Source organism: Eulemur rufifrons, chromosome 24 (genome assembly GCF_041146395.1).
Source record: "Eulemur rufifrons isolate Redbay chromosome 24, OSU_ERuf_1, whole genome shotgun sequence".
In the NCBI taxonomy this organism is placed as follows: Eukaryota; Metazoa; Chordata; class Mammalia; order Primates; family Lemuridae; genus Eulemur; species Eulemur rufifrons.
The window spans coordinates 21,546,156-21,571,549 of record NC_091006.1 but is presented as its reverse complement, the minus strand read 5'-3'; the positions used below and the strand labels follow the sequence as shown (position 1 = coordinate 21,571,549).

Here is a 25,394-nt window from a genome sequence, read left to right as displayed (position 1 = left end):
TGTGATTCCTTAAAAAAAAAAAAAAAAAAAAATGAAACAGTTAAAACTTACAGATTTTGTTTTTTTCTTTTTCTTTTTTACTGAATCCCTAACTCTGCCCACAAAGCCTCAGGATGTAGGTAAGAAATTTACTTGTATATCAGCTAAAGCTTGACTGAATTAGGATAATTTCTATTTTTTTAACCTTGTTTTCTTTCAATTTAATTCTTCAGTTTTTTTCCCCTCTCACTAGTTTATATAAACTGATCAGTTATCCCAAACTAACCTTTCTAGAATTTGTATTTTGATATGCATATTACCAAGTCTATAATTAGACACAGTTATCACACCTAGAAAATGGTCAGTAACCTGTGGCACGATAGAAAATGTTGCAGAGAGATAGAATTTGGATTTAAAAATATTAGCATTTCTTGCAAACGTGTATAGATTATGGTAAAAGTGGAACAATAAATATGAGTTGTGATTTTTCCAGTAGATATTTGGTTGTCCTGTAACAGCTCTACCAACTGCATGGTAAACATCTTTAGTGTATGCAGAACGGTACACTTTGTACAGTCCCCCAAAGCCTGACCAAGGCAGTCTCAGTCTGGAGGAAGGGATGACTTTTATATTTCTTCCATCCAAAGGGGAAACATTTTGAACTTCACCTGTCCAGAGGAGGTGTCTTTTTGTAATCCCTCTGGCCTGGAAGGAGCACCTTTTTGTAACTTGAACAAAGGTCCCCTTGGCATCGCAGTGGCTCTGAAGGTGTGGACTGTGTCTTTCTCAGTTTGATAATCCCCTACAATACCTGCCAGTAAGACCAGTCAGAGGGCTTGAAGAGAGTGGTAATTTTTGAGGTCTCTCTCTCTCTCCTTTCCCATTGTAAAAACTTGTTCCAAAGTCCTGTTAATTTTGTCTGTTTAATGTCTTTTTTATGTATGTTTTCCTTTTTATTTCCATTACTTCTACCAAAATTCAGATCCTACTGATTTCACAATGGGAAAATTGTACAAGCCCCCTAATGTTCTTCTTATTTTTTCCGTTCCATCCATTCTTACATCCGTTTATCTGACAAATAATTCTTGTCACTTCCTAACTGTCAGGCACTGTGGGAGGTCCCAGTATTATTAGATATATCACTACCTGACTGGTATTTCTTAGTGTATAGGAATGATCCTATTACTATTCTATATAAACATTTTCAATGGTTCTCCATGGCTTCCAATTGGAGCCCAAACTCCTCAGCTCTGTATACAAGACTCCCATAATCTGAACCCAGGCCCTTTCTAACCCAGGTCCCACTATTCCTCTGTATGACCCACTTTCTCCTGAAAATTGATTGACTTTCCCTAAATACCTCTCAAGATTTTTCACTTTTGTGCTTTTACTCACGTCATTCTCACACAGAAAGACAGGCTGTTCATTTTTCTGCTGACTAAATCTTTTATATCTTTTCATGATCAACTCGTATACCACTCCTTCTATGATCCTGTTTTGGTTTCTGACCCAGGGATCATAAAGCATTCCTGTCAAATAGTTAACCACATTCTAAGTTGGATGATAGTCATGTCCACGAGTCATTTGCACTAGAGAGTGCTTAGGAAGCTGAGGTCCAGGGGAGATGTTCTAGCCATTGTTGATTGCCTCCTAGTGTCTAGCATAATACTTTGCAAAAAATAAGGACTCCATAAATGTGGTCTATGTGAACACACATAAATGTTCTCTATTTAGTATACGCTTTTTGGAAAGGAATCCGTGACCTTAGGTGAGTTGAGAGATGACCTAAATAACAGTGTCTGACCAGCACATCTTTCATCAAGCCCTGTCATGGCATTACATTGCCCATCAGTTAATCTTTATATTACTTCTCTAGTCATGAAGGATAAACATGTTTTATGGAAATGGTGTTTGTACTTGACATTTGTTATCTAGGGAGCCATAAATGACAAATTTAAAGTCTGGTCAGTTTAGGATTATTTCTAATCAATTAAATTTAATGAATCTCTCTTGAGCACATAATCAGCTGTGATTAAGATCTCCTATTTGCATCATATGACTTCTTTCCTTCTTGTTAAATAAGCCAAATTATTTTCTACCATCAGTGTTCTATTTTATACTTTCTACACTTAAATGCCATGCATAGTTATTTCCTGGGAAAATGTTCAAATACCAGGATACGCAATAACCTAAATATTCTTGCTTTTTAGATGACTTCAGGACCACCCAGAAATTTATAGAAGAGAATATTGAATACATGTGAGTTGTGCTAAACTCTTTTTCATGAGGTTTATTGTAATCTTATCTGATACATTCCAGAAATGCCAATGCTTCACAAAAGTAATTTAATTAAATAGAAACCATATCAAAAGAGTAAATATAACATTAATTGTAAAATTTAAGTGAGGTAATTGAACTGTCAAATAGTTGTAAAATTTATAGCCTTCATATTTAGGTAAGTTCCTGAGGCTAGTTGGGATGTTCCTATGAGTTTTTGTTGAACATAAATGGAAAATCTGCAAATGGTCACTGTGTGCCCTGTGTGGACTGTTGCAGCACCATCATTGCGTTTGCTCAACATGTTCAGGAAGCAACCTTTGAAGACGTGGAAATTCTGGTGAAAGACGTGGTAGAATACAAAGACAGATGCGTGGCTAACAAGTCCCTTCCAGAATGTTTCAAATTACCTGTAAGTAAATTGCTTGCGTTTCTTAAACACAGAAGATTATTTGCCAACACTGAGAATTTCTGGCTTGAAAATGTGGAAAGAAAGATAATCTAGGCATATCATTTACTTTGCTTTTAGTATTTAGGATAGGTACTTTCCTCAGGAGAGAGAATAATGCTGTATTATCGTGCACAGAAGTTGGCTATGCACTTGCAATACGTATGCATATGCCTTGTGGATATAGTCTGCCAGATGTATACACGTAGAGGAGGAAGCCAATAGCCTGAAAATGCACATTAAAGTACAGAGACACCCACCATAGCTGCCTCTCTTGATATGTATTCTATTGTCACAACTTCTTTTCTGGGCCTCCTCCAAGTAGAGTCACCATCTGCATATCTAGAAAACTACTACTAAACACTACTTCCAAACACTTTCCCAGTACATTAATATACCCATATATTGTCACCTTGGGAGATGAAGAGAAAAGCCACGATGGAAGGGAAATATAGGCAGCAAGGAAAGAGTAAGAGGTTGAGGGGTCTTGTGATAGTATAGAGAAAGTTTCCCAAAGTGTGGGATGGTTTGTCAATGGTGTGGGTAAAAATGCTCTGCTGGTAATAGTGGGAAAACTGTAATCTCTTTCCCAAAGGGAAACACTGATCATTTATTGTGCCCATTGTGTTTTCTAAGAAGGTAGAGAATACCATGACTAAAAATTGTCCTTTTCCCCTTTATTGTCCAGAATAATGTTTTACAGGAAAAAATATGTGCTATGGAGGGGTTGCCACAAAAGCATAATTTTTCACACTGCTGCAGTAAGGTTGACTTTGAAAGAAGACCCTGTTTCTTCTTTAACAAGAAAGCTGATGTAGGATTTCTGCCTCCTTTCCCTACTCTGGATCCTGAAGAGAAATGCCAGGCTTTTAAAAATAGCAGAAAATCTTTTCTAAATCAGTAAGTTTAATCTTAGTAGAAAAATGATCTAATTAAAGAATTATTCTTAGGCTAAATCCAGTACCTATCTTAAAGGAACATGGCTGGGTTGATTGATTCGTTCATTCATTAATTCATTTAACATTTATTGTGTGTCAGATTCTGTGCTCGTATTGAGGATATTAATATGAATAAGATATGGACCCTACTCTAAGACCCTTATATCAATGAAATGTATCTTCTAATGTGATAACTCCTAGAGCAGAGGTGTATGCACGGTGTTAAATTGCTAGGAAGCACAGTGGAAGAAACAATATATTCTTCCCAAGGGGAAGTTGCAGCTTTTAAGTCAGGAAGACATTAAATTACTGGATGTTTAGCAAAAAAAATCTGTTTTTAGTAGTGCAGTCATTGCAGAAGCAGAGATTTTTCTGGAAAGCTGGTGTGCTCATTGAACCTTAAATCACAAGTTTATTTGAACATTAGTAAATATGATCCCTGAATCAAATGGAGCAGATGGAGTGTGTATACATAGCTGTTCTTTGAACATGGAAGGGAGAACCGCCGACCACCTGGCAGCATGGGGAAGGAAGAAGAAGAGCCATAGCTTGGTGTTCAGGATTAGCATTGCAGTCGTCACCCTTACTTTTCAGTTAGCAATTTCAGTGATAAGGGCTTTAAAGGACTCTTATTGGGAACTAAATAATGCTTCCTTATATTGAAGTTTTCTATAATGGGAAACCTTTCTTCCTTTTCCCTTCAGTTTTGCAACTTGCTCTTCTTGTCTCTTCCTGTCATTTCTTTCCCTTCCCTTTTCCCTTCCTTTCCCTCATCTACCATTCATTCATTCCTATCCTGCTTCTTCCTTTTCCCTTCTTCTCTCTCTTTTTTCATTTTTAACTTTTTTATAGCTATATCTATGAAGTTGCCAGAAGGAACCCCTTTGTCTTTGCCCCTACACTTCTAAGTGTTGCTGCTCGATTTGAGGAGGTGGCTAAAACATGCTGTGAAGAGCAACACAAAGTCAGCTGCTTTCAAACGAGGGTGGGTATCGCATTTGTTTCCTGAAACAAATAAGGAATCCCCCAACACCACAGATCCAGACCCTCACTGAAAATTAAACTATAGCACAGGGCTTGTTTACTGTACATGACGTTCTTTTGTCCCATTCACTGATTTCCAACCCATTGGTCACTAGCTGCTGTTCTAAATAGTCTCTTTACCTGAGACCCTTGGGTCTCTCTTCTGGTTTTGTTTTCTTTGTAAATGGGAAGGAAGCCCTAGTGAGTGAATACCCAGGGTGAAAGATGACATTTTATCTTCTCTCTTTGACACGCCCTCTTTTGACTACCCATAAAATGGAATCATCTCAGTAGTGATGGCCAAGCTCATAGCATACTGCCCCATTAGGGAAGCATCATGCACCTTCCTACCAAGTACAATTCAGTCATCGGGAAGACTGGTCCCGACTTTGTAATGTGCCACAAATGCATATTTCTTTTGGTATGTAAGTTTACTAAAATAAAAATTTCATAGATTTTCTGCCTCTGAACAAACTTTGTAATAGTTTGATTGACATGTATTAAAAAAATAAGAGAATACTGAGATTTTGCTCTTGTTGCAAAAGAATTTTCTTTTTCTTCTTCAGGCAGCACCTGTCATACAATATTTAAAAGCATTTTCTTCTTATCAAAAGAATGTCTGTGGGGCATATTGGAAATTTGGAACCAAAGTCTTAAACTTTATGTGAGTTTTATACTATGTATCTTGTCTCTACTTGAATTTTCTTGTCTCTGTCCCATTTTTGTGAAATGGTTGATGAATTTTTATTTATATTCTTCCCAGTATCCCAGGGAACTAGGAGGGTCTGAGCCTACATGGATAGCTCAGAACCAGAACATTAGGTCAGATGAGAGAAGACTTGGGAGATGGGGAGACCCCCAACGAGAAAAGGGGCTATTTATGAGGTATATTTTGGTTAATTGGAAATGTGAACTGGTCTGGGAGTTCCCAGCCAGGCTTTTAAGACCACCTCAAGTGCTTTAGACATGACTTATCCATTGATCTTTGACCTTAATGATGAGGAGACAACTTTGCATGGATAAATTATATCTCTAGTGTTCACTCTAACTGATTAGTAATGGTGCTAGAGCAATCTCTTCAGAAAATTTTTAAGATTTCAGCAGGAAAGGATTATTTATGTCTGCCATAGGCTCACAATAGGAAGTGGTGGCCCTTCCATGAAGTGTCTTGCTATAATGATTACGGAAGAGAGCACATCTCTCAGGGTTGTTTTTTTGCTCATAGTCAGGACTCTGGGAGGCTCAAAATATCGGCCTAATATTAGTGATTTTGCAGGCCATGCAACCTGCCATCATCTACTTGATAAAGATTTCTGTAATAAATCAGTGGTAGCAATGCTTTTTGGAGCTATTTATATTGTATTGGTAAAGGACTCCCACCTGCTTTATTTGCTGACCAAATTATTTTAGTGGTTTATCAATTCTATTTCCAGAAATATTGCTGTACTCAGTCAAAAATTTCCCAAGATTGAATTTAAGGAACTTACCTCCCTCATAGAAGATGTTTCTTCCAAGTACGATGGATGTTGTGAAGGGGATGTTGTACAGTGCATCCGTGACACAGTAAATATTCTCTAAAACCAAGTAAAAATAGTGATTTTTGGTAACCATTTTTTATTCTGAAGTTACTCTGATGTGTGGTTATTTTGCCATAATGAAATCAGAATGTTAATAAATTGTTGAGTAATAATAAATTATTAAATAATTAACAATGTTAATAAACTGTTGAATAAATAATTAATTTTTTAATAGGATCCTAGGCTTCCCCTACAGATATACATGGAATTTTTAAAGATTACTCAGCAAATTGTATCTTATATGACTAAATGTCTTGATGTAAAACTTTAGGGATTTTTGAAAGCTTATTAGTCTAGATTGAATTTTTTTTACATTACAAATCCTCTTTTAGAGATGTTAGAAATTAATAGTGAAGCTCAGGGGGTAACTTGGTGTCACTATATTTTTAAAAGCTTCTTTCTCTGAGAATCCTCAGTCTATTTATGTAGTCTTTCCAAATACATCGCTGTGAACTATAGTCACCATGATGACCATGACATGCAATAGATCTCTTGAATTTATTCCTCCTGTCTAGCTGAAATTTTGTGTCCTTTGAGTAACACCTCCCTAATCTCCCTAGCCTAGGGAATATATTGGTAAATATCTCTTTAGCATAGTTTAAACTGTTCATACACTCAAAGGAAATACAATTTTATTAAAAATATCCTGACATCTTCTTAGTTGAAATTAGGCTTTATCTTGGTAACTTTTAATTGGTTTAACTGTTTTAGACTCACAGGGAAGACAGTATGTTAATTAAATAACTTGAATTTTAGAGTATTAAGAAATGTCCATTTTATTTCAAGCAGTGGACAATAGACATACCTAAGAATTTTTTCCCTAACTGTACCCCCACTTAAAGCAATCTCACTTGCGAGTTATTTTTACATTGTTTGATTGTTTATGGGGATGTAGGTTTCATAATTTTAAATCTAATGTACTGAATTATGATAAAATTGTAGATTTTCTGTGAAGTTTGGAGCTGAGACTAAGGGATCACATTATATCACAAATATCCATCTCTTTAATGCCTTTATGGGGAAATAAGAGGAATTGAATTATAGTTAATTGAAAATAGAAGCAAATTCTCAGAGAATAAGAGATGCTCTGCTTAGGACATGGTGGCCTCAGGTGAGATGTGAGTGTCTATGTGAAGACTGGCTCTCCGGTTCTCTGTGGCCTGCTGCAAACATGGTGCCGGCTCCCACTCCACTTTCTACCTCAACCCTGAGCTTCCTCCCACGCCTCACCCTCAGTGTTCACCAGAAGATTCTAGTCAGTGGGAAGAGCTTGAGTAAAGTCATGAAGGCTTGAAATAGCCTGGTGTGTTGATGGAACTCAACATAGCTCAGCACAGCCTGGAACAGAGAGGAGGAAGAATGTGCAGCTCGTTGTGGAGAGTCTGGAAGGGGGACCAGGGGCCAGATCAGTTTTTAGAAATTATCCAACTAATGTGTAAATCAGATAACCTCACCCTCTCCCGAATTCCCAAACTTTAAGTAGAGGTTAGAATTGCAGTGGAGGGTAGGAATGGGGCCCAGAGCAAGGTTTTCTATTTTGTAAATTATTTGATGACTTGAATAGCTTCAAACGAATGATAGCCATAGGAAAATGATACCATGAGTATAATAGCTTCTTATATTTGAGAAATTGTCATCTGGTAATTGCTACAGTGGTTCGTTCATTTACCGTTGTTTCATTCACTTATCAAATATTCATTGAGTTTTTGCTATACGCTTGGCAATGTAGTTTCAGGCCACAAGAGAATATGAGGATTATAGATATTAACAGTAACATGTCTTTGGTGGCCTCCATTGAAAACACAGGTGGACTCTTATGGAAAAGAAAACTACATTTAGAACATACAATGTCAATAGAGCAGAGGAGTAGGGGTAACGTATTTAAAAGATTAATACTTAACAATGAATGTAAATTTATAGTAGAGCCATTTTTTCACAGTTATATCATCTTAAATGCTGATAAAGCTTGCATTCATGTAAAACTTCATATGTATCAAATGAAAACAAAATTTAAATGAACATTATCTATTAAATTAGCAGATGAAATGATTCCAGATGTTACGCTCATGACTGGTTTTGTATGCCACCATTCCATTGTGAAAGATAACCCAGCCCTGAAGAAATTTTGAATATGAAATCATTTCTCATTCTTATCTGGCACAGAGCAAGGTTATGAACCACATTTGTTCAAAACAAGACTCCATCTCCAGCAAAATCAAAGAGTGCTGTGAAAAGAAAATACCAGAGCGTGGCGAATGCATAATTAACTCAAACAAAGACGACAGACCAGAGGATTTAAGAGAAGCAAAATTCACTGACAGTGAAAATATATGTCAAGAACGAGATATTGACCCAGACAACTTCTTTGCTGAGTAATATCACTCTTTATTGAAATTTATAAAGCAAACAGAACCTTATAAGGTTTGACCACTGTTGGCTAATTTGGGTGGAAGGATATGGAACCATTTATTTCACTGGGTATCATATAATTTTTCAAAATCATGGCTATAGACTAGTGTTTTCACATAATTTTAAGAAAAAACAACTGTGTTATTAAAGTAATGGCTAACATTTATTGAGTGCTTGATATGCATCTGGTACTGGGCTAAATACTTTATGTAGATTATCTGTTTTAATTCTTACAGCAATCATGTAAAATAAGTACAATTTCCCCCGATTTTTCAGATGAGCAAACTGAGATACAATGAAGTGACTTGTTCAAGATTTATAGCTAAAAAATGACAGAGTAAGGATTTGACCCATCTGGCCTAAGAAACGGTGGGCTTAATAGCTGTACTATCTCACCCCACAGCTGTTAAGGGAAAGACTAGTGGATTTGAAACCACAGGCACTCAATTTGAGTCCTGGTTGAGTCACTGGGACCAGTTAACCTTTCTGTGCTTTATTTTGTCATATATAAACTTCATGTAAGTATATTCATTCATCCATATAAGAATATTCATTCATTGATTTATTGGTGGTGAAATATAATCCAGGGACTTTACTGGGTTTCTACCTCCAGGAAACCTTCTCTATAGGGAGTATAATGTGAGATGAGACAGATGTATAAATAAATAAGTGCAAAGAAGATTCTTTTATTTCTAATAGCACTATGTTCTACGTAATGTAGGGGACAGAAGAAGAAGTGGTCGATTGTGTATGGGGACCCTGGAAAGGCTTGATAGGGAGGTGGTACTTGAAGAAATCTTGGTAATCTAGACAGAGGAGGGCGAGCATAGATAGAAGCATCACACTGCTTGGTGTATATGTGGCTGTGAGTCAGGCAGCGAAACACCAGGGTAGTGCGAGTGGGCGGGGCCGGATCATGCAGGCTTAGTAAGTAATGGGATCCCACCAAATGGTTTTCACTGAAGAATAAAGAAGGACAAAATCACCTTTATTTTTTAGCAACTTTATCTGGAATGAACCCCAGTTTGGGGCTTAGATGACCGTGTAGGTAGTTTTCCCCTCCAATGAGATGGGACATATGAATGAAAAAGCAGATTTTGTGGGGAAGAGAATATACTTAGGTCTGAGCACATTGGTTTTGAGGTATAGGTAGGTAACTCATTGGGACTATCAGGAAACTGTTATATATGTGATCCTGGAGCACTAGAAGGAGGTCTGGGTTGAAGATTACAGGACATAATAACAACTAATGTTTACTGCATACTTACCAAATTTTAAGTGCTTCTCATCTAGTAACCAATGGAATTTTCAAAACCACCCTCTAAGATTAATATAACTTCATTATCCCCATTTTACAGGTGACAAAACAGGCACAGAGAGGTTAAGTAACTTGCCCCAGAGTCACACAGCTAATATGTGGCATGGCCAGGATTCAAATGCAGGCAGTGTGGCTTCAGACTCCTGGTATTGGAACCACTGTGCTCTATTGCATCTCACAAGTTGTGGATGTGAAGTCAAATTAAACTAAACAAAATGATAGATTGTACCTGACATATGTGCTCCATAAATGGAAGCCATTTTATCATCATCATCACCATCATCTGCATTATCAGCATTATTACAACATAGATGGTATTTGAAGCCTGGGGAGAAATGATTAACAATGAGAACACTGAGTCAGAACAGAGTTTTAAGGTATTACATCTTTCTGGATGTAACCATTTGAGGAAAGACCTCAATGGACTCCCCCGCCTAGAGTAGGCTTCCAGGGTTTTTTCACTGCAACATTTTGGGAAGTGTTTCTATGTATGTTTTTATTTTTTCCTGGGAAGAAGCCTACGGCTTACATCAAATATTAAGAGGAGCCCTGATTCTCTGAAGGTTAAGCACCACTGCTTTAGGGTGTGGGGATATATCTCACAAATGGGATTGAGAAGATCAAAGGCTGTAAAAGAAAGTGGAGGGATGAAAAGAGTTACATGGGCATGAAAATCTTTTGTAAAGTATTGCTCTCACAAAACACGGAATATCTTAACTTATTGTGAACGAATAGATGAGATTCTTTTCTGAAGAAGACTGTAAAACGAACATGACTGAGGTACTTGGAGAAGACATATCTCTCTTGAGACAAGAGTCAACTGGTTTAGAAAAGACTGGTGTAGACAGCCCCTTGGGACCTAGGGTCAAATTGAGTTTTGTATCTTCCATTGATAGCAGGGTGCTTAACCAGGCAGTGGCTTAGTTTCCTCATGTTAAATAGCATTTATTGTGAGGACTAAGTGAAGCTAAATAAGAAAGTGTTTGTGAAGACCAAGAAGCATATCTCTATCTCTTATGCCCAAAGCTTGATCCTGTGCCTACCACCTCTGAGGGCTTAATTAGTGTTAGCCTCCTTTTCCTCTCTTTCCTGCTTTCTCCCCAAATCATGCTCGCCTACACTCTTGAAGCGTCTGGCTGAGACCATAGAGACCACTGCTAATGATTTACAGCTGAAGGGGTGAACACTCCCCTATTAGGCATGTGGCAAGATGGAGTAATGGGCAAAGGCTGCTTCCATCTCTCACCAAGACCATACTGGGAGTGAGAAGCTAGCCCTATTCCCAGCACCCCAAGGTGGAAGTCTGAATGCATTTTTTAACATAATTATATTCAATATGTATTTTCTAAAGCACCAGTGACACAATATATTATTTCTGATGCTTTGTGAGTTAAATTATTCTAATAATTAACTCTTGTAATTCTATGCTCCTCCCAAGTAAAAAACATTGTTAGTCTAAAATGTAACATGGAAGAGAACTTTTGTATTAATAAAATGATCTTCTATAGTCAAAATGTCCTCTTAAATAACTCCCTGACCAAGCCAGAAGAGGAGCTTAGCATTTGAAAGCAGACTCTATATTAAAAGATCTGACTAGAGTAAAAGATAGTAGGATTTGGTGTTTTGCTCTTTTTCTAAATTATAATATATAAAATATTTTTCCACACTGCAGGTTTACTTATGAATACTCAAGGAACCATCCAGACCTGTCTATACCGGAGCTTTTAAGAATTGCTAACGTATACAAGGATCTCTTGAGCAATTGTTGCAACACAGAAAACCCTCCAGGTTGTTACCGTCGTGCGGTGAGTCCTATCATTGTAGGTTCAGAAAATTAAAAAAGAACAACAAAACACTTAACAATTGATATCAAAGTATTACTCCAGTCTAGGGGGTAGAAAATGTGATTGCTTAGTCAGAGTCTACTGTAGATCAGCACAGGATGACCACTGGGAAGGCCAACATCACCAGTCTGGCTTACACATAGTGTTTTGAACTACTAATCCGGTGTGTTGATTAAAAAAACTCTTCCCGGCCGGGCACAATGGCTCACGCCTGTAATCCTAGCACTCTGGGAGGCCGAGGTGGGAGGATTGCTCAAGGTCAGGAGTTCGAGACCAGCCTGAGCAAGAGCGAGACACCGTCTCTACTTAAAATAGAAAGAAATTATCTGGACAACTAAAATATATACAGAAAAAATTAGCCGGGCATGGTGGTGCATGCCTGTAGTCCTAGCTACTCGGGAGGCTGAGGCAGAAGGATCGCTTGAGCTCAGGAGTTTGAAGTTGCTGTGAGCTAGGCTGACCCCACGGCACTCTAGTCAGGGCAACAGAGCGAGACTGTCTATAAAAAAAAAAAACAAACTCTTCCCATTAAACATTGTACATGTACATTAATTTATGTACTTTGTATTTTATTGAGCCATATTAAATTTTTTATGATTGTAATGATAATAAATGATGATTATAGATAATTAGGAAAGTACCAAAAGTTCCAAAACACCCGCAAAAACTTTCTGATTCTATCACCAAGAAATAGCTATAACTAATGTTTTGTTCATCTTTTCTGTGCATGTATGCAAGTATATGTGTACGTTTTAAAAAATAAAACTGGAATAATTCTTAAGAAATGTTTGGACATGTTTTTTATTTGGTCCAAACATTTATAACCAAAAAAAAAAAAAGAAAACCTTTTTTTTTTTTTTTTGGTTATAAATGGTGCTGTATTAGTTTCCTATTATTGCCACAAACTTGGGTGGCTTAAAACAGCCGAAATTTATTCTCTCAGAGGAGGCCAGAAGTCTGAAATGAGCCTTAAGGAGTTAAAATCAAGGTGTTGGAAGTGCCGTGTTCCCTCTGGGGGCTCTAGGGAGACTCCACTCCTTGACTTTTTCTGTTTGCAGGATAGAAAACATTTTATGTCATTAAACAGACTTCAAAATACACTTCTTTTTTTTATTTCAGAATATTATGAGGTTACAATATATATCTGGGCAGGTCAATTTCACAAGACCATTTTTCTTTACTTAAAAATGGAGATAACCGTTGCTCTGGCCACTTCAAAGTGAGAATTGAATGCAATCATTGTCAACATAAGATTTAACTGCTGCTTTGTAAATTGGAAGGCTCTAAAAAATGTACAAAATGATAATGAGAAATTTGGATTTTCAAATTTAGCAAAAAATGTATCTGTAATTACAACGTAAAAATTCAAATTTTTGCACTCACATCTAAAAAGTGCCCTCAATGTAGGGAGTAATATGTAATAAGGAGAACTGGAAAATACCATATAAATAAAATATTGAACAAGTTGACTTACAGCTTATGATTAAATTTTAGATAACGTGTTTGTAACTGTGATTATTCTTATTTTCAGAAAGATAAATTCAATGAGACAACTGAGAAAAGCCACAAGATGGTACAAAGAGAATGTGCACATTTCCAGCATTTGGGGAAGAATGGCTTGAAATACTAGTAGGTTGTTTGCAAAGTGGGCTAACACTTGTTACCGGGCTAAAATAAAGATTCCCTTCCCCAAGTCTTTCAGTGATAGCCAATTCTTAAGCTCTGGGAAGGAATTAAAAAACTCAAAAGTCAAGAATACACATTAAGCTGTCATATTAATCCTTTACCAGAAATGAGGCTAGAAATGGAAGAATTTTCTAGGATTTTAGACAAATTGATTTTCTAATGTTTCAGTTTCTGTTTGGACTTGGCTTTCTCAGTCTCAACCTAGAATCCCTGGATCCCGCCCCTTTGAAAGTGGGATGGAGCAAGTTTCAGGTTTCCTGGGGAAGAGACGGTTTGCTCAGGATTTAAGCCCATGTTAACTGAGTTTACAGAAATAACTGGATTTACTTGTCACTTTAATAGTTATTTTTTCAGTGCTCTTATGAGCATTCATGAATAATATGCAGTTTACTTGGATTCTCTTAATTATCATACTAATGTGGTGTTTGTTGAAACTAAACATCTTCAAATCGAAGTAAAACACAATTAAAAAAAACATGATTTTACTATTTCCGCAATTTGGCCGTGAGCTGAGAATTCAAACTCAGTCCATGAAAGATCTTCATTTCCTTCATCTCAGATTATCCTTTCCGAACATGTATCCATTAAACTCTCCCTTTAAAATATTTACTAACTACGCAAATGATTTCAAGCAGGATTTTACATACTACCAAGGTATTTGCTGCCAAGGAGCTCCTGCACTCACAGATGAAGGCAGGCCAGGCAAATCCAAGAGCTTCTGAGATAATCATGGAATTAGAAAGGAAGCTAAAATAGATAGAGGAGGCAAGGTGCAGGAAAATAAAGAGACATTTCTCTACCATTTTATAAGAGAGCTGAGGTTCATGTTGTACTAATATTGGTTGTCTCTAGACTTGAAGGTTTCAGTTGCTGTTTAAGGGAGAATGGGTATCTGTTTTCATTTGGAACCAAACAGACAAATGTTCTTTCAGCTACCTTATCAGACTCACAAAGATAGCCCCTCAGCTCTCTACTGAAGAACTCATTTCTCTTGGAGAGAAAATGGTGATGGCTTTGACCACCTGCTGCACGCTAAGTGAAGAGTTTGCCTGTGTTGATAATTTGGTGAGTATGGCCTGTTTACCTATTCTAAAAAAAAAAAAAAAAAAAAAAAAAAAAAAAAAGGGATATTTGCTCTCCTTGATTTATAGTGGTTCTCTGCCATCCTCATTTTGTTCTATTCTGTTTATGCTAAAAGAAAAATAGAAGTGATTTGTTAGGGCAAATGATTTAGGAATCACAATATTGTTTTAAAATGATACAGGAAACTTTATAGTTTTAAGTAAATGTTACAAATTCTCCCTCTTGTCCAGAGAGAGAGTTCAGTAAGAAAATTGCTGCTTCTTCCAGCAATCAGATGTTGAGTGTATCTCTTTGGGGCTGGATGGAGAGTACTCTGGGCGACGTCCCAGGACCACAGTGTTTGATTGCTACTTTCAGTTGGCTGCTTGCAGCTCTCTGCTCACAATTGTTTGTGTATATGTTACCAAGAAATTCATCTGTAGGCAACTAAATTGCCATGGCTTGAATTTTGGTCATAATATCATTTTGGACCCTAGCCTCTACTTTTCTTTGTACATAGTGATGTGTTATGAGTGCATGTGTCTTTCTGAGTAAGGTTAATAGTGATCTCAGAATGATCTAACTCTTCATATTACTATATTTTTTCAAAACTCCATTCCAGTTTTAAAATCATGTCTGGGTTCCAACTCTCATTGGTACAGGTGGATTTAGTTCTTGGAGAGTTATGTGGAATAAATGAAAATCGAACCATCAACCCTGCTGTGGACCACTGTTGTAAAACAAACTTTGCCTTCAGAAGGCACTGCTTTGAGGGTCTGAAAGCTGATAAAACATACATGCCTCCACCTACCACTAAAGATTTATTTACATTTAACGCAGACTTGTGTCAGGCTCAGAATGAGGAACTTCAGAGAAAGAAAGACAGGTACAAATATTCTCTTCCATTCCTCTTTTTCTTTCACCTGAAGACACACCATGCATTAATGAGAAGGTTTATTGTAATAGATATGTGTTTTTGGTACCACAATCCTTTTCCTTCCACTAAATTATCTACCCTCTCCTATTCAGAAAAACACCAGTGCGTATTTATTGGCATTGTTTATAAATAAAAACCCAGTTTGTCTTTTCCTTCGAAAGAGACTTGGAGTGTCCGCTAGGCTACGACTTGAAAAGATGAGTTAGCGTAGCCAGCAGAATGGCTCATAGGCAGGTTCATAGTGAATTGGATTTTCCCGAGAGAATGCTCTGAGAATCTCGCTCACTGTTTGAAAAAAGGAGAGGCCCAAAGGGACAGGAGTTTTACTTTCATTCTCTCAGGTAATGCTTTAAATGCAACAAATAAGACCTGTTTCTTGGATTTAAACAGTGTCTGTATAAAGTGTAGTGGAAACAGCATTCAGCTGCTAAAGAAGGCAGACTGAAGGTTGTTTTAGACACAGATTTTCTAGAAAGATCAAATATAGTTATGTATTCTATAATACTTTATATAGTAAAGACCTATTATATGTTCTCTTTTTTCATGGAACAGTACTTACTCTCATTATGTGCAATATTCATAGTGTAATACACTTTCATATTTTCTAGCACATCCTATTCTAGTCTGCTCTATTTTATTCTTTTAACGATCCCATTTTCATTTTAAAAATGAAAGTGACAAAATGTAAAATGTGGTTAATCCTTAAATCTGGAGGATGGGTATTCAAGACTTATTAGTCTCTCTACTGTTGTGCATGAAAAATTTTTATTACTTTAAAAATTACTCTAAAATTTTACTTTTGAGACCCACCAATGTTTGCAACCTGCAGTTTGGAAACCAGTGGTATTCTAGAAGTTACTAGAAGTTAAGGAAATCACTATTGTCTATGGCAGTTGTAGCACTTAGTTGTAACAGCTTATTCTTCTTTTTTGAATTGCTCCTTTCATATATTTTTTATTGACATATTGGCATAAAAATAGTTGCACATATTTTTGGGATACATATGATATTTTGATACCTGTATACAATGTGTAATGATCCAGTCAGGGTACTTGGGATATTTATCACCTAAAACATTTATCTTTTCTTTGTTTTGGGAACATTATAATTCTTCTCTTCTAGCAACTTTGAAATATACAATAAATTATTGTCAGTAATACTTTTTCTACTGTACTGTTGAATACTAGAACTTACTCCTGCTATTTAACTGATTTTTGTATGCCTTATCCAACTTCTATCACACTTTTTATATCATTTTGTCTGTCATTACACGACTCTCCAAAGAATGTTTCAATGGAATCCATTCTACAGGTTTAACAAAAAAGTTTCAGAAGAGTCTTTCAAAAGTGGAATATTTTAACTCTTTACACTCACCCACGTTGAGACCCCAAGACATGTGATTCTATAACAAGCATTCTGGAGAATAGGTGCTTTCAGGAAGAAATCTTGAATTAATTCTATTTGACATCTTTGGGCCACAGGTTTCTTGTCAACTTAGTGAAGCTGAAACATGAACTCACAGAGGAGGAGCTGCAGTCTTTGCTCAAAAGTTTCACTCAAGCCACGGAGAAGTGCTGCAATGCAGAGGACCCTGAAGCCTGCTTTAATGAAGAGGTAGTTATGTTTCATTTCTGCTGAAATCCAACTGGTATTCCTGGTCAAATAAAATACAACAGAACCCTGTAGGATTCTGCTTCCTCCCTGCAATGGCTACGAGGTCTGTGTTTGAGAGCACAATTGCTGCACAACTAATATGCAGACATCTCTCTGATACAGGCTTTAGGCTCTGTCTCCTTGGTATAAGAAAAGCTATCAGGAAAACCTGGGTTCTAATCCTGTCAGGGTTGATTTTTTTTTAAGGGGTATTGTCCTGGTTCTTTGGCTCCTGACTTGGAAGAATCATAAGCTGGGCCGGTGCGATGGACTGATGACAGACGCTAGCACTTCTGCTCAAGCAGCTTTTATCGCAGGCTTTCTAGTACAGAAATAGAACGTGAAAGCATGTTTCCTGAGGGGAAACGGGTGTATCTCTGCAAGTGGAGATGACCTGGGTCTTACCAGACTTCCACTTTATGTCTACACCTTACGATATGTTAAATTTTGGGTGGAATATGCATTATTTTCCTGGGAAAAGGAGGGAGAGTTCTTAGAGCTAAGGGCCCTCCCCTTTTTTATCATTATAGGGTAACTTCTGGGGGTTGCCATGACATTTGTAAACTGTCGTGGCACTAATGGGTGTGATTTTTACTATGCTAATGTATGTCAGTGATGGTGGAGTTTGTAGCCACTCCCTGTAGAGTGACCTCAGCTACCTCGGGATGTCAGCCCCAGTGGATGGCTCCATGGAAGTGCCTGTTCGTTGTTGCCGACTTTTTTTGTCTCATTGTTTCTTTCCTAGCAACACCTGCTCCACTCTCAAACTCAATACCTCACCCACAATTCATGCACGCTCGCATACTTCATGCTCACTCACGGGCACACACACACATAGCTTTCATTCTGGTTGGGAGCCTCTGATTCTCTGAGTGAGTGCTTAGTGAAGCTGATGCATAAACTCACAGATGAGAAGCTGCAGTCTTTGTTCACAGGTTTCACTTTTTTGGTACACATGATTAGCTTTTAAAAAATATAATTAATTTTAATTAGAGGCTATTAATCAATATCTGCCACTTACCTGAGTGAGTGTGTACATTAAGGCCATGCAAAAGAAGGGTTGAATTTATTGGCAGTTCGTAAAAGGCCTTCGATATCTATTTCAAGTTCACTTGAAGAAAAAATGTTCATTGTCTGCCTATACAATATAGGACTGGTTTAAGTTTTCTTTCCAAAATTCAGGGCAACGTGCCTCTCGAAATTTAAATGATAGTGTCACATTTTTCTCCCTATGTGTTTTTATTTCTCTCTTTTTTTTTTCTCCTTTCAGGGTCCCAAAATTGGCAGCTGAAGCCAGGCTGCTTGAGGAACACAAAGTAAAAAGCACCAAAGGTACCTCAGTCTCAATCACATGTCAAAAGTATTTGTGGCTTATTTGGTCTCCCTGGCTTTTTCATTCTCATGCTTCATTGTCTACTTCTGGTTTATTCCACATGCTATGTAGCTAACAGACCCCTTTCCTGGTCCTGTACTGTTTCTCTGGGTATCAACCACTCGTTATGGTGGATCGCAATGCTACATTGTGCTAGCATTTTTCTTACTATTCAAGCAGTTTTCTAAATAGCCTCTGCCTTTCTGCTGTTGTATTCAGCTGTCTCGACCAGATAGGTGAGAGATGATTGAATCTCTGAATGTTGGCAGAAAGAAGAGGGGTAGCTAGCTGCTCAGGGTTTGGAGTAGACGGGCCTCAGTAACTCTGTTCCAAGAATCTTTGTTAAAAATCTCTTTATTGAGATATGACTGATATGCACACCACGAGTCTTGTATCATTTACATAAACAAAAAGGGATATATTTGTGATTTCAAAAAGATATGTAAGAGATGCCCTCTCCCCTGCAGTTTATGTAAGACTCTTAACATAAACTTTAGGAAGAAACTGTTGCATAGGTGTAGCAATGACGGACAGTGTCAGGGAACAGAAACCTAGACCCCAACAGAGGGTAGGTTTGGATCTACAAAAGGCAAAATACAGTTACCATTAACAGTTATTTTAAATAGATGACTTTCTGTCACCCAAACTGTAACATTTCATAGTCTTTTGATACATAAAATACTATTTTTTCTTTCTAGCAATGACCAACTTATAAGCTTCCTAAGTGTCCTGTGGTGAATTTCGTTTCCTGAGAAGAACAAAGTAAAAGGATTCTTCTTCAATCTTCACCTGAAATCGTATTATTAGAGCAAGCAATAAACACAAAGTTGTAAAATTATTTCTCAGACTAATATTATACTGCTCACAAAATTAAGCAATCATGACTAATTCCTTCTATCGGCATCTTTTGCGCACTGCCTATTCCTTCCCTGCTCTGTGAAGGTCAGAACTCTGCATAGCAACCATGTGTGCGGATTCCTCTTAGATCCTACTCCAGCCACTACGGGGAAGAAACCGGGGAGTTGAGTGAATGCGCCTTTACTCCTACAACTACTGCTGCTACCAATAGCTAGCATTTGACTGTTTTCAATGCCCTAAACATTGTTCTAGGTACTTTTATTGCACTATTTCATTTAATCCTAACAACTCTACGAGTAGGTATCATTTTTATGTTCACTTTACAATCAGGGAACCTAAGACTTGGGAGATAAACTAATCTACTCAAGGTGATACAACTAATTGGCAGAACCAAGGTTTGAATTTGGGTCCTCTAATTCTGGGACAATATTCTTAACTGCTATATAGACTACCTGTCCAGGTGTGGCCATTTCGTATGCCTCTCAAAATTTGTTATTCAGAGAGCGGTGGAGCGTCCAAGGCAACAGCGATAGTGGCGTTTTTCTCCCTCCATTCTCCCTCTCTCACAATTCCTTTTATGTTGGAGACATAAATGCTTGACAGTGATGTCAAAGGAGAGGAGAACTCAGGAAATAAAAAACTGGTCATGGGCTCATAGCCTGGTTATCCTGACTGTTTTCTAAACTTCTAAGGTTTTTAGTGTTTCAATGTTTAAAATCGAAGATGATAATAATTTAATAGATAACACATTGAGCATATGCCCAGAATTCTTTTGGTGTAGTGTTTAGAGCATAGTCTTTGGGGTTCTCATTCATTTATTCAACAAGTATTTGTTAGAATCCTACCGCATTTCAGACATTGTGGATACAAACGTGAGCCAGACAGACATGGTTCCTGTGTCTTGCTGAGCAGGGGAGAGGGACAGTAAGCGAACAATCACATTTCGATGGCACAGGTGCGGGGACCCCTGCTGTGGGTGCACATTGCACAGTGGCTCCCTCTAAGCTGAAGATGCAGAATAAGAAGGGGGTGGGTGGGGGGCTTCAAATTCCTACTGCTGTAAACTTGCTGTAGGGCCTCAGACACGTTCTTTAAACCCTATGACTTCCATTTCTTTGTGTAGGTGGGCCAATAGTCACATCACAAAGACTTTAGAGAAATGAATTAAATTCATGTATAAAGTACTTAATACATTGGCCAGCAGATGTTAAGTGTTTAATTTATAAAGCTATTTTGATCTTTTACCATTTTCTCCAAACGCTCTCATCTACCAATGAGGATAACCAGGAAGAAAGTTTTACCTAAACAGTAGATGACAGGTTTAGCAAACAGAAGTGAAACAAAGCACAATGTGCTAATTCAATTTCACACCTGGTAGTGGATTCTGCTATGTGTTCAATGCTGTGCTAAGAGCAGAAGGAGACACAGTGACCTACAAACCCAGGGACCCAGGAACCTGCTTCATCAGAACGGCTCTATTATCACAGGGAATCTGCCGCACAACTCTTTCTCTCCTGCTATCCCAGAGAACACACTCACACAAGCAGGTAACCAGTGTGATGTGAGGAAAAGAGTGAGAAAAGTGATTTATTCAAAAGACTTATTTTGCCCGGAGAAGAGAGGATTTGGAGTGAGTACAAGTCAAACTTGCTCTGTATTACTTGAACAGAACTGGTACCAATGAATAGAACATACCTGGATTGATGCAGGAAGAATTTTCTAACATTAGAGATGCGTGTACGTGTGGTAAGTCTAATGGTGCCACAGCGAATGCCAAGACTGCATGTGCGTGAGCAGTCACCATCCGGGTTTTTGGTGGGGTACAGGGATCCAGTCCTGGTCGTTTTAAGGTTCCTTCAAACTCTGTTTCTATGACTTGGCCAAGAATCACATTTTCTGTAAAAGTAATACTTACTAAAAATCATCACTGTGTCTTGAAGGTATGCACTTGTATATCTTCCATTTATTTTAACAGGCAGCCTGAAGAGCTTACTTTCTTAAAGAGCAGATTCTGCGGTAGTGTCTATTGAATAGAATGAATAAACCCATCCCCTTGCCTTTGCTTAACTAATCCCCACTACTTGTCCATTCTATGGTCTGGAATTCCACCCTTAGTTACTAATAAAGGACTTCTTACATTTTTAAGAATCTCTTACGAATTGCAAATGTCTCTGAAAGGAAGTTTCTTGCAGAAAAATAATTTTGGCCAATTATTTTTTTTTTAAAGGAAGAATTAGTTTAGCACCCAGGTAACAGTTTTTTATCTTCAATGTTAACTCCAGTCAATTGATAGTGGCTGTCCTGCAGCATTGTGCTGTGAATGATTCTAAGAGAGAGAGAGAGAGAGGAGAGAGAGCATAGTGATGAATTAGTACTGTCTTCGTGGGTGACAGTCCAGTAGCATTCTTTCAAAGGACTTGCCAAAGAATTGGACCTAGTTTAATAGGTAATTCTGATAGTTCTAGCAGGCTCAGAGCAAGATTTCCAGGGAAGGACTTTAAGCATGCATGACAGAAGAGACACTGAGCATTAGCACTGTTTAAAGGACCCCCAAATGGATGATGGAAACCTGCCAAAGATAGCCTTCCCCTTGTTGACCTTGGCCAACTATCACCTAGGGCCATTCATGTTCTTTACTGTACACTGATGCGGTCCAAACATAAATTATAACAGATTTGGGGTTTTTTTCCAGGGAAATACATCTTTCTTGCTTGTAATCTTTTTTTTTTCTTGCTTAGAAAACCAGAAATGAGAATATGTAGGTAGCAGGCTTGAGTAATAGACTGTTATCCTTAGACAGTATCTGGTCCAAACCCTCCACTTACAAATGAAAAAACTGAGAACAGGAATAGGTAAAGCAATAACCAGTGATCTCTCATTTCCAAAATTTTGGATTTTTCATGTACAGGCTTCTTACAACTGTCATTTCATCAGTAATTATCTGGCCCTAGACCCAAGGACTGGATGATAGCAAAGCAGACACTAGCTGAGGGACATGGGGGACCTCAGCTTTTATCATGAACTCTTGTGTGGTGTGAGCACTGAAGTCAGAAAGACCTGAATTTTTACTTGTGAGTTCTTGAGTAATTTACATGACCCTGAGTCTGAATTTCTCATTCAAAAATAATAATATTGCTGTCTATCTGAAAGTCAAAGTGCGGAGACTACAGTAAGCACTCAATAAATTAAGTCTCATTCTTTTGGGTTTGCTTCCAATGCTTGTACTCTTAACTCTCCCAGGAACTTGAACCTTAACCATCTATTTAATCTGAGGTTGTACATGTTTGCCTTCTCCTTTACCTTGCCACTTTAGAACTTTGTACATGTCAACAAGCATTTCCAAGAAATGAGACATTGCAGACCAACATTTGCCAAAAGTGTTTATTGATTACTTATTGCAAGGCCTGCATGTCATAATCTTGAAAAAACAAGTAAATTGACATGACTTGTTTTACAATCCAGTATTCATTAATGAATGTAATCCATCGATATGTTTCTTCATTGTCATGCATTTATCACGGTCATAGTGTCCTGGAAAAAATATTCACCAGAAAAAGGATAATTGTTAATAGTAATTACTTGAAAAGATTATAAAGAAGTTTTTCATTTCCCTCAAATGATAGAACACTTTCCATAAAGGTTCATCTGAAATAATGAAGACCGTTGAATGTGTTATCTTTTCTTGTTTTCTTCAGCTACATTAAATGTCAAACTCTTCTGAGAAGTTTACTAGATGCAGACAGAAAATCCTATTTACGATCTGTATATCCCAGGTATAAGGATGAGATAAATAAGGCATAATGACTACTAAAATTTACGTGGAAAGTCATATTTTTCTCAGAGATCATCACTGTTAATAGAATCATTGAATATTGCTAGACATTAATGTGTGGAGTGAATATAGAAAGAGAGCTGATACATGGAGGTAACACATGCAAGAATATCCCACTTTAGGCTTCCTTCCACTCTAGGTGAGAGAATGTTACATTTCAAACGTGTATTTATAAGTGAATAAGTGGTTTTAGATTTATAAATTCAAAGGTTACTAAAGCCACATGACCTAAAAGACATTTAAGTTCTTTCATATGTTCTTGATAAAAATATTTGATTTAAGCACTTACTTTCTTAAAGCCAATGAATTAGAGCTCTTTTACATATTTTGGTACTAAAACATCCCATACACATGAGATATATATATATATACAGAGAGAGAGAAAGAGAGAGACACAAATATACAGACAAATAGAAGTAGATATTTTTAGGTGAAACAAGGCAGACAGTTTTTATTTAATATTTTGAAAGCACAGAGTATACCAAGGGAAGGAATAAGGTTGTATGTAAAGTCCCAGTTAAGCTTTTCCCAGGAGGCTAAGAAAGGAAGCCTGTGGTGTTAAAAGGAGTTGAGTGTTTAACTTAACCTAAGATCTTTTCCCAGTGAGGGGTAGGGCAGTTGGGAATTACTAGAAAAGAAGTGAGAAAAGACATGATTTCCTAGTAAGCAGAGGAGCTATGGAGTGCACAAGAGCTTTGATTTTACCTTCCACTCTGGTGATGGAGATAGGGGAGGGAAATAGAGGTCCCAAAAATGAGGAGACATAACCAGGCTTTCTCTATGTGGCAGAAATAAATAGGGATAGGAGATGGTAAAGTTTGATGGCATCTTCTTCAATGGAGCTATGGCTTTTAGAAGTAGATAAAGGAGAGATACGTTGGAAGTAATAAAAATGAACCAGGTGCTAAGGTAAGTGGTGTTCAAGCAAAAATAGCCTCTTCTTAGGAGGTCTTAGAGGAAGCTGGGTCCTCAAGGGAGCCTCATGTTTTGGATAGAGCCAGAAAAAGAAGTTCAGAGGAGAGGCTGTAGATACAGGGGAGTTTTCTGATGAGAAAGCCACAGGTTGCAAAGGAGTCAGAGGAAGAGTTAAGCAGGGCAGGGAGAGCAGGAGATGCGTTAGGTTAGGGATATGGAAAGCAACATATGACGGCAGATGGTCAGGAAGACTTAGACTTCTACAGTGACCTAGGTGAGTGAGGCGTGGCAGGCTTGGCCTTGGCAGTAGTATATGCAGCACACAAAACCGTAGGACAGCTGGGCTTGCCCTTGGCTACTGAGAGCACGAGGTTATTGAGATCTTACAAGTGGGTGGCGTTGCCTGCAATTCTGTCTATCTAACCCACATAGCTGGATTGAATAAAAACTAAGACTTATCAGGTCTTAGAAAAGTGCAGCTCTTTCCTTGCAAAGAAATATCTTTCTCGGTGGCATCAATCATCTGTGTCTCCACTCCCACCCTACTCTTGAGCCTAGAGCCAAGACAATCCCAGGATCCAGGCATTCTCCCTTGGAATAAATTCCATTGGCGATGGATGTGATCTTAGAGGTCCCTGTTGGAATCCACCAAAAGTGACTGTTCCAGGAAAAGCCAAATGGTGAAATTCCAGTTTCCCTGAACCATGAGGATGCAACAAAAGCCCTCCAACCCCCGACGGTGGGGCAGTTGCCCAACAGTGACCAGACACCCTTCTTGCATGGCCCTTCTCCTGTCTTCAGGACACACCAGGCCATGGTCCTCATTGTTCCTTCTCCTCCAAGATCATCAGAAGTGGTAGATTATTTTTTTGTTAATTTATTTACTCAAAGACTCATTCTGTCAAGGCAGAGTGTAAATATTATTCATCCAAAAATATCACCTTGCTGAGTGAGGCAAAGTTTTTGTTGCCTTGGTAATGAACATATTATCATGGTCAGCAAGTATAAGGTTACTCTTTCTATTTTATAACAGTACTTGCAATTCATAAACTTGTTGACCCTTGAAGTCCTTCCTTCATATTCTAAGGTGAGTTGATCACAAACCAAACTTTAAAACTTTCCACTAAGCACCCAAAGATCATTGTAACATTTTGTTAGTCATTTTTTATTTAGCCCAGACATGATGTGAGAACATAAGGAGAAAGAAGCCTATTTCACTTCCAGAGTGTAGGCTTTGCTTCTTTTAGCAGAAGTTCCCTGCATATA

The 25,394-nt window shown here is 37.8% G+C and overlaps 1 protein-coding gene across 1 annotated transcript; it reads left to right on the top strand.

The window, feature by feature from the left end:
• AFM (afamin) lies at positions 1-22,930 on the top strand. Its single transcript, XM_069458220.1, has 15 exons — positions 1-119; positions 2,190-2,238; positions 2,536-2,668; positions 3,393-3,604; positions 4,495-4,627; positions 5,232-5,329; positions 6,099-6,228; positions 8,406-8,614; positions 11,642-11,774; positions 13,345-13,442; positions 14,432-14,564; positions 15,224-15,447; positions 16,980-17,112; positions 18,422-18,483; positions 19,222-22,930. The coding sequence occupies exons 1-14, from the start codon at positions 32-34 to the stop codon at positions 18,440-18,442; spliced, it is 1,794 nt and encodes a 597-aa protein (XP_069314321.1). The 5' UTR covers positions 1-31; the 3' UTR covers positions 18,443-18,483; positions 19,222-22,930.
• The last annotated feature ends 2,464 nt before the right edge of the window (positions 22,931-25,394 follow it).

Coding starts and splice junctions, on each gene's coding strand:
- AFM (XM_069458220.1), top strand. CDS start 32: ATGAAACAGTTAAAACTTACAGATTTTGTTTTTTTCTTTTTCTTTTTT. Junction 3,605..4,494: donor AGAAAATCTTTTCTAAATCA/GTAAGTTTAATC, acceptor ACTTTTTTATAG/CTATATCTATGAAGTTGCCA. Junction 14,565..15,223: donor TTGCCTGTGTTGATAATTTG/GTGAGTATGGCC, acceptor TCATTGGTACAG/GTGGATTTAGTTCTTGGAGA.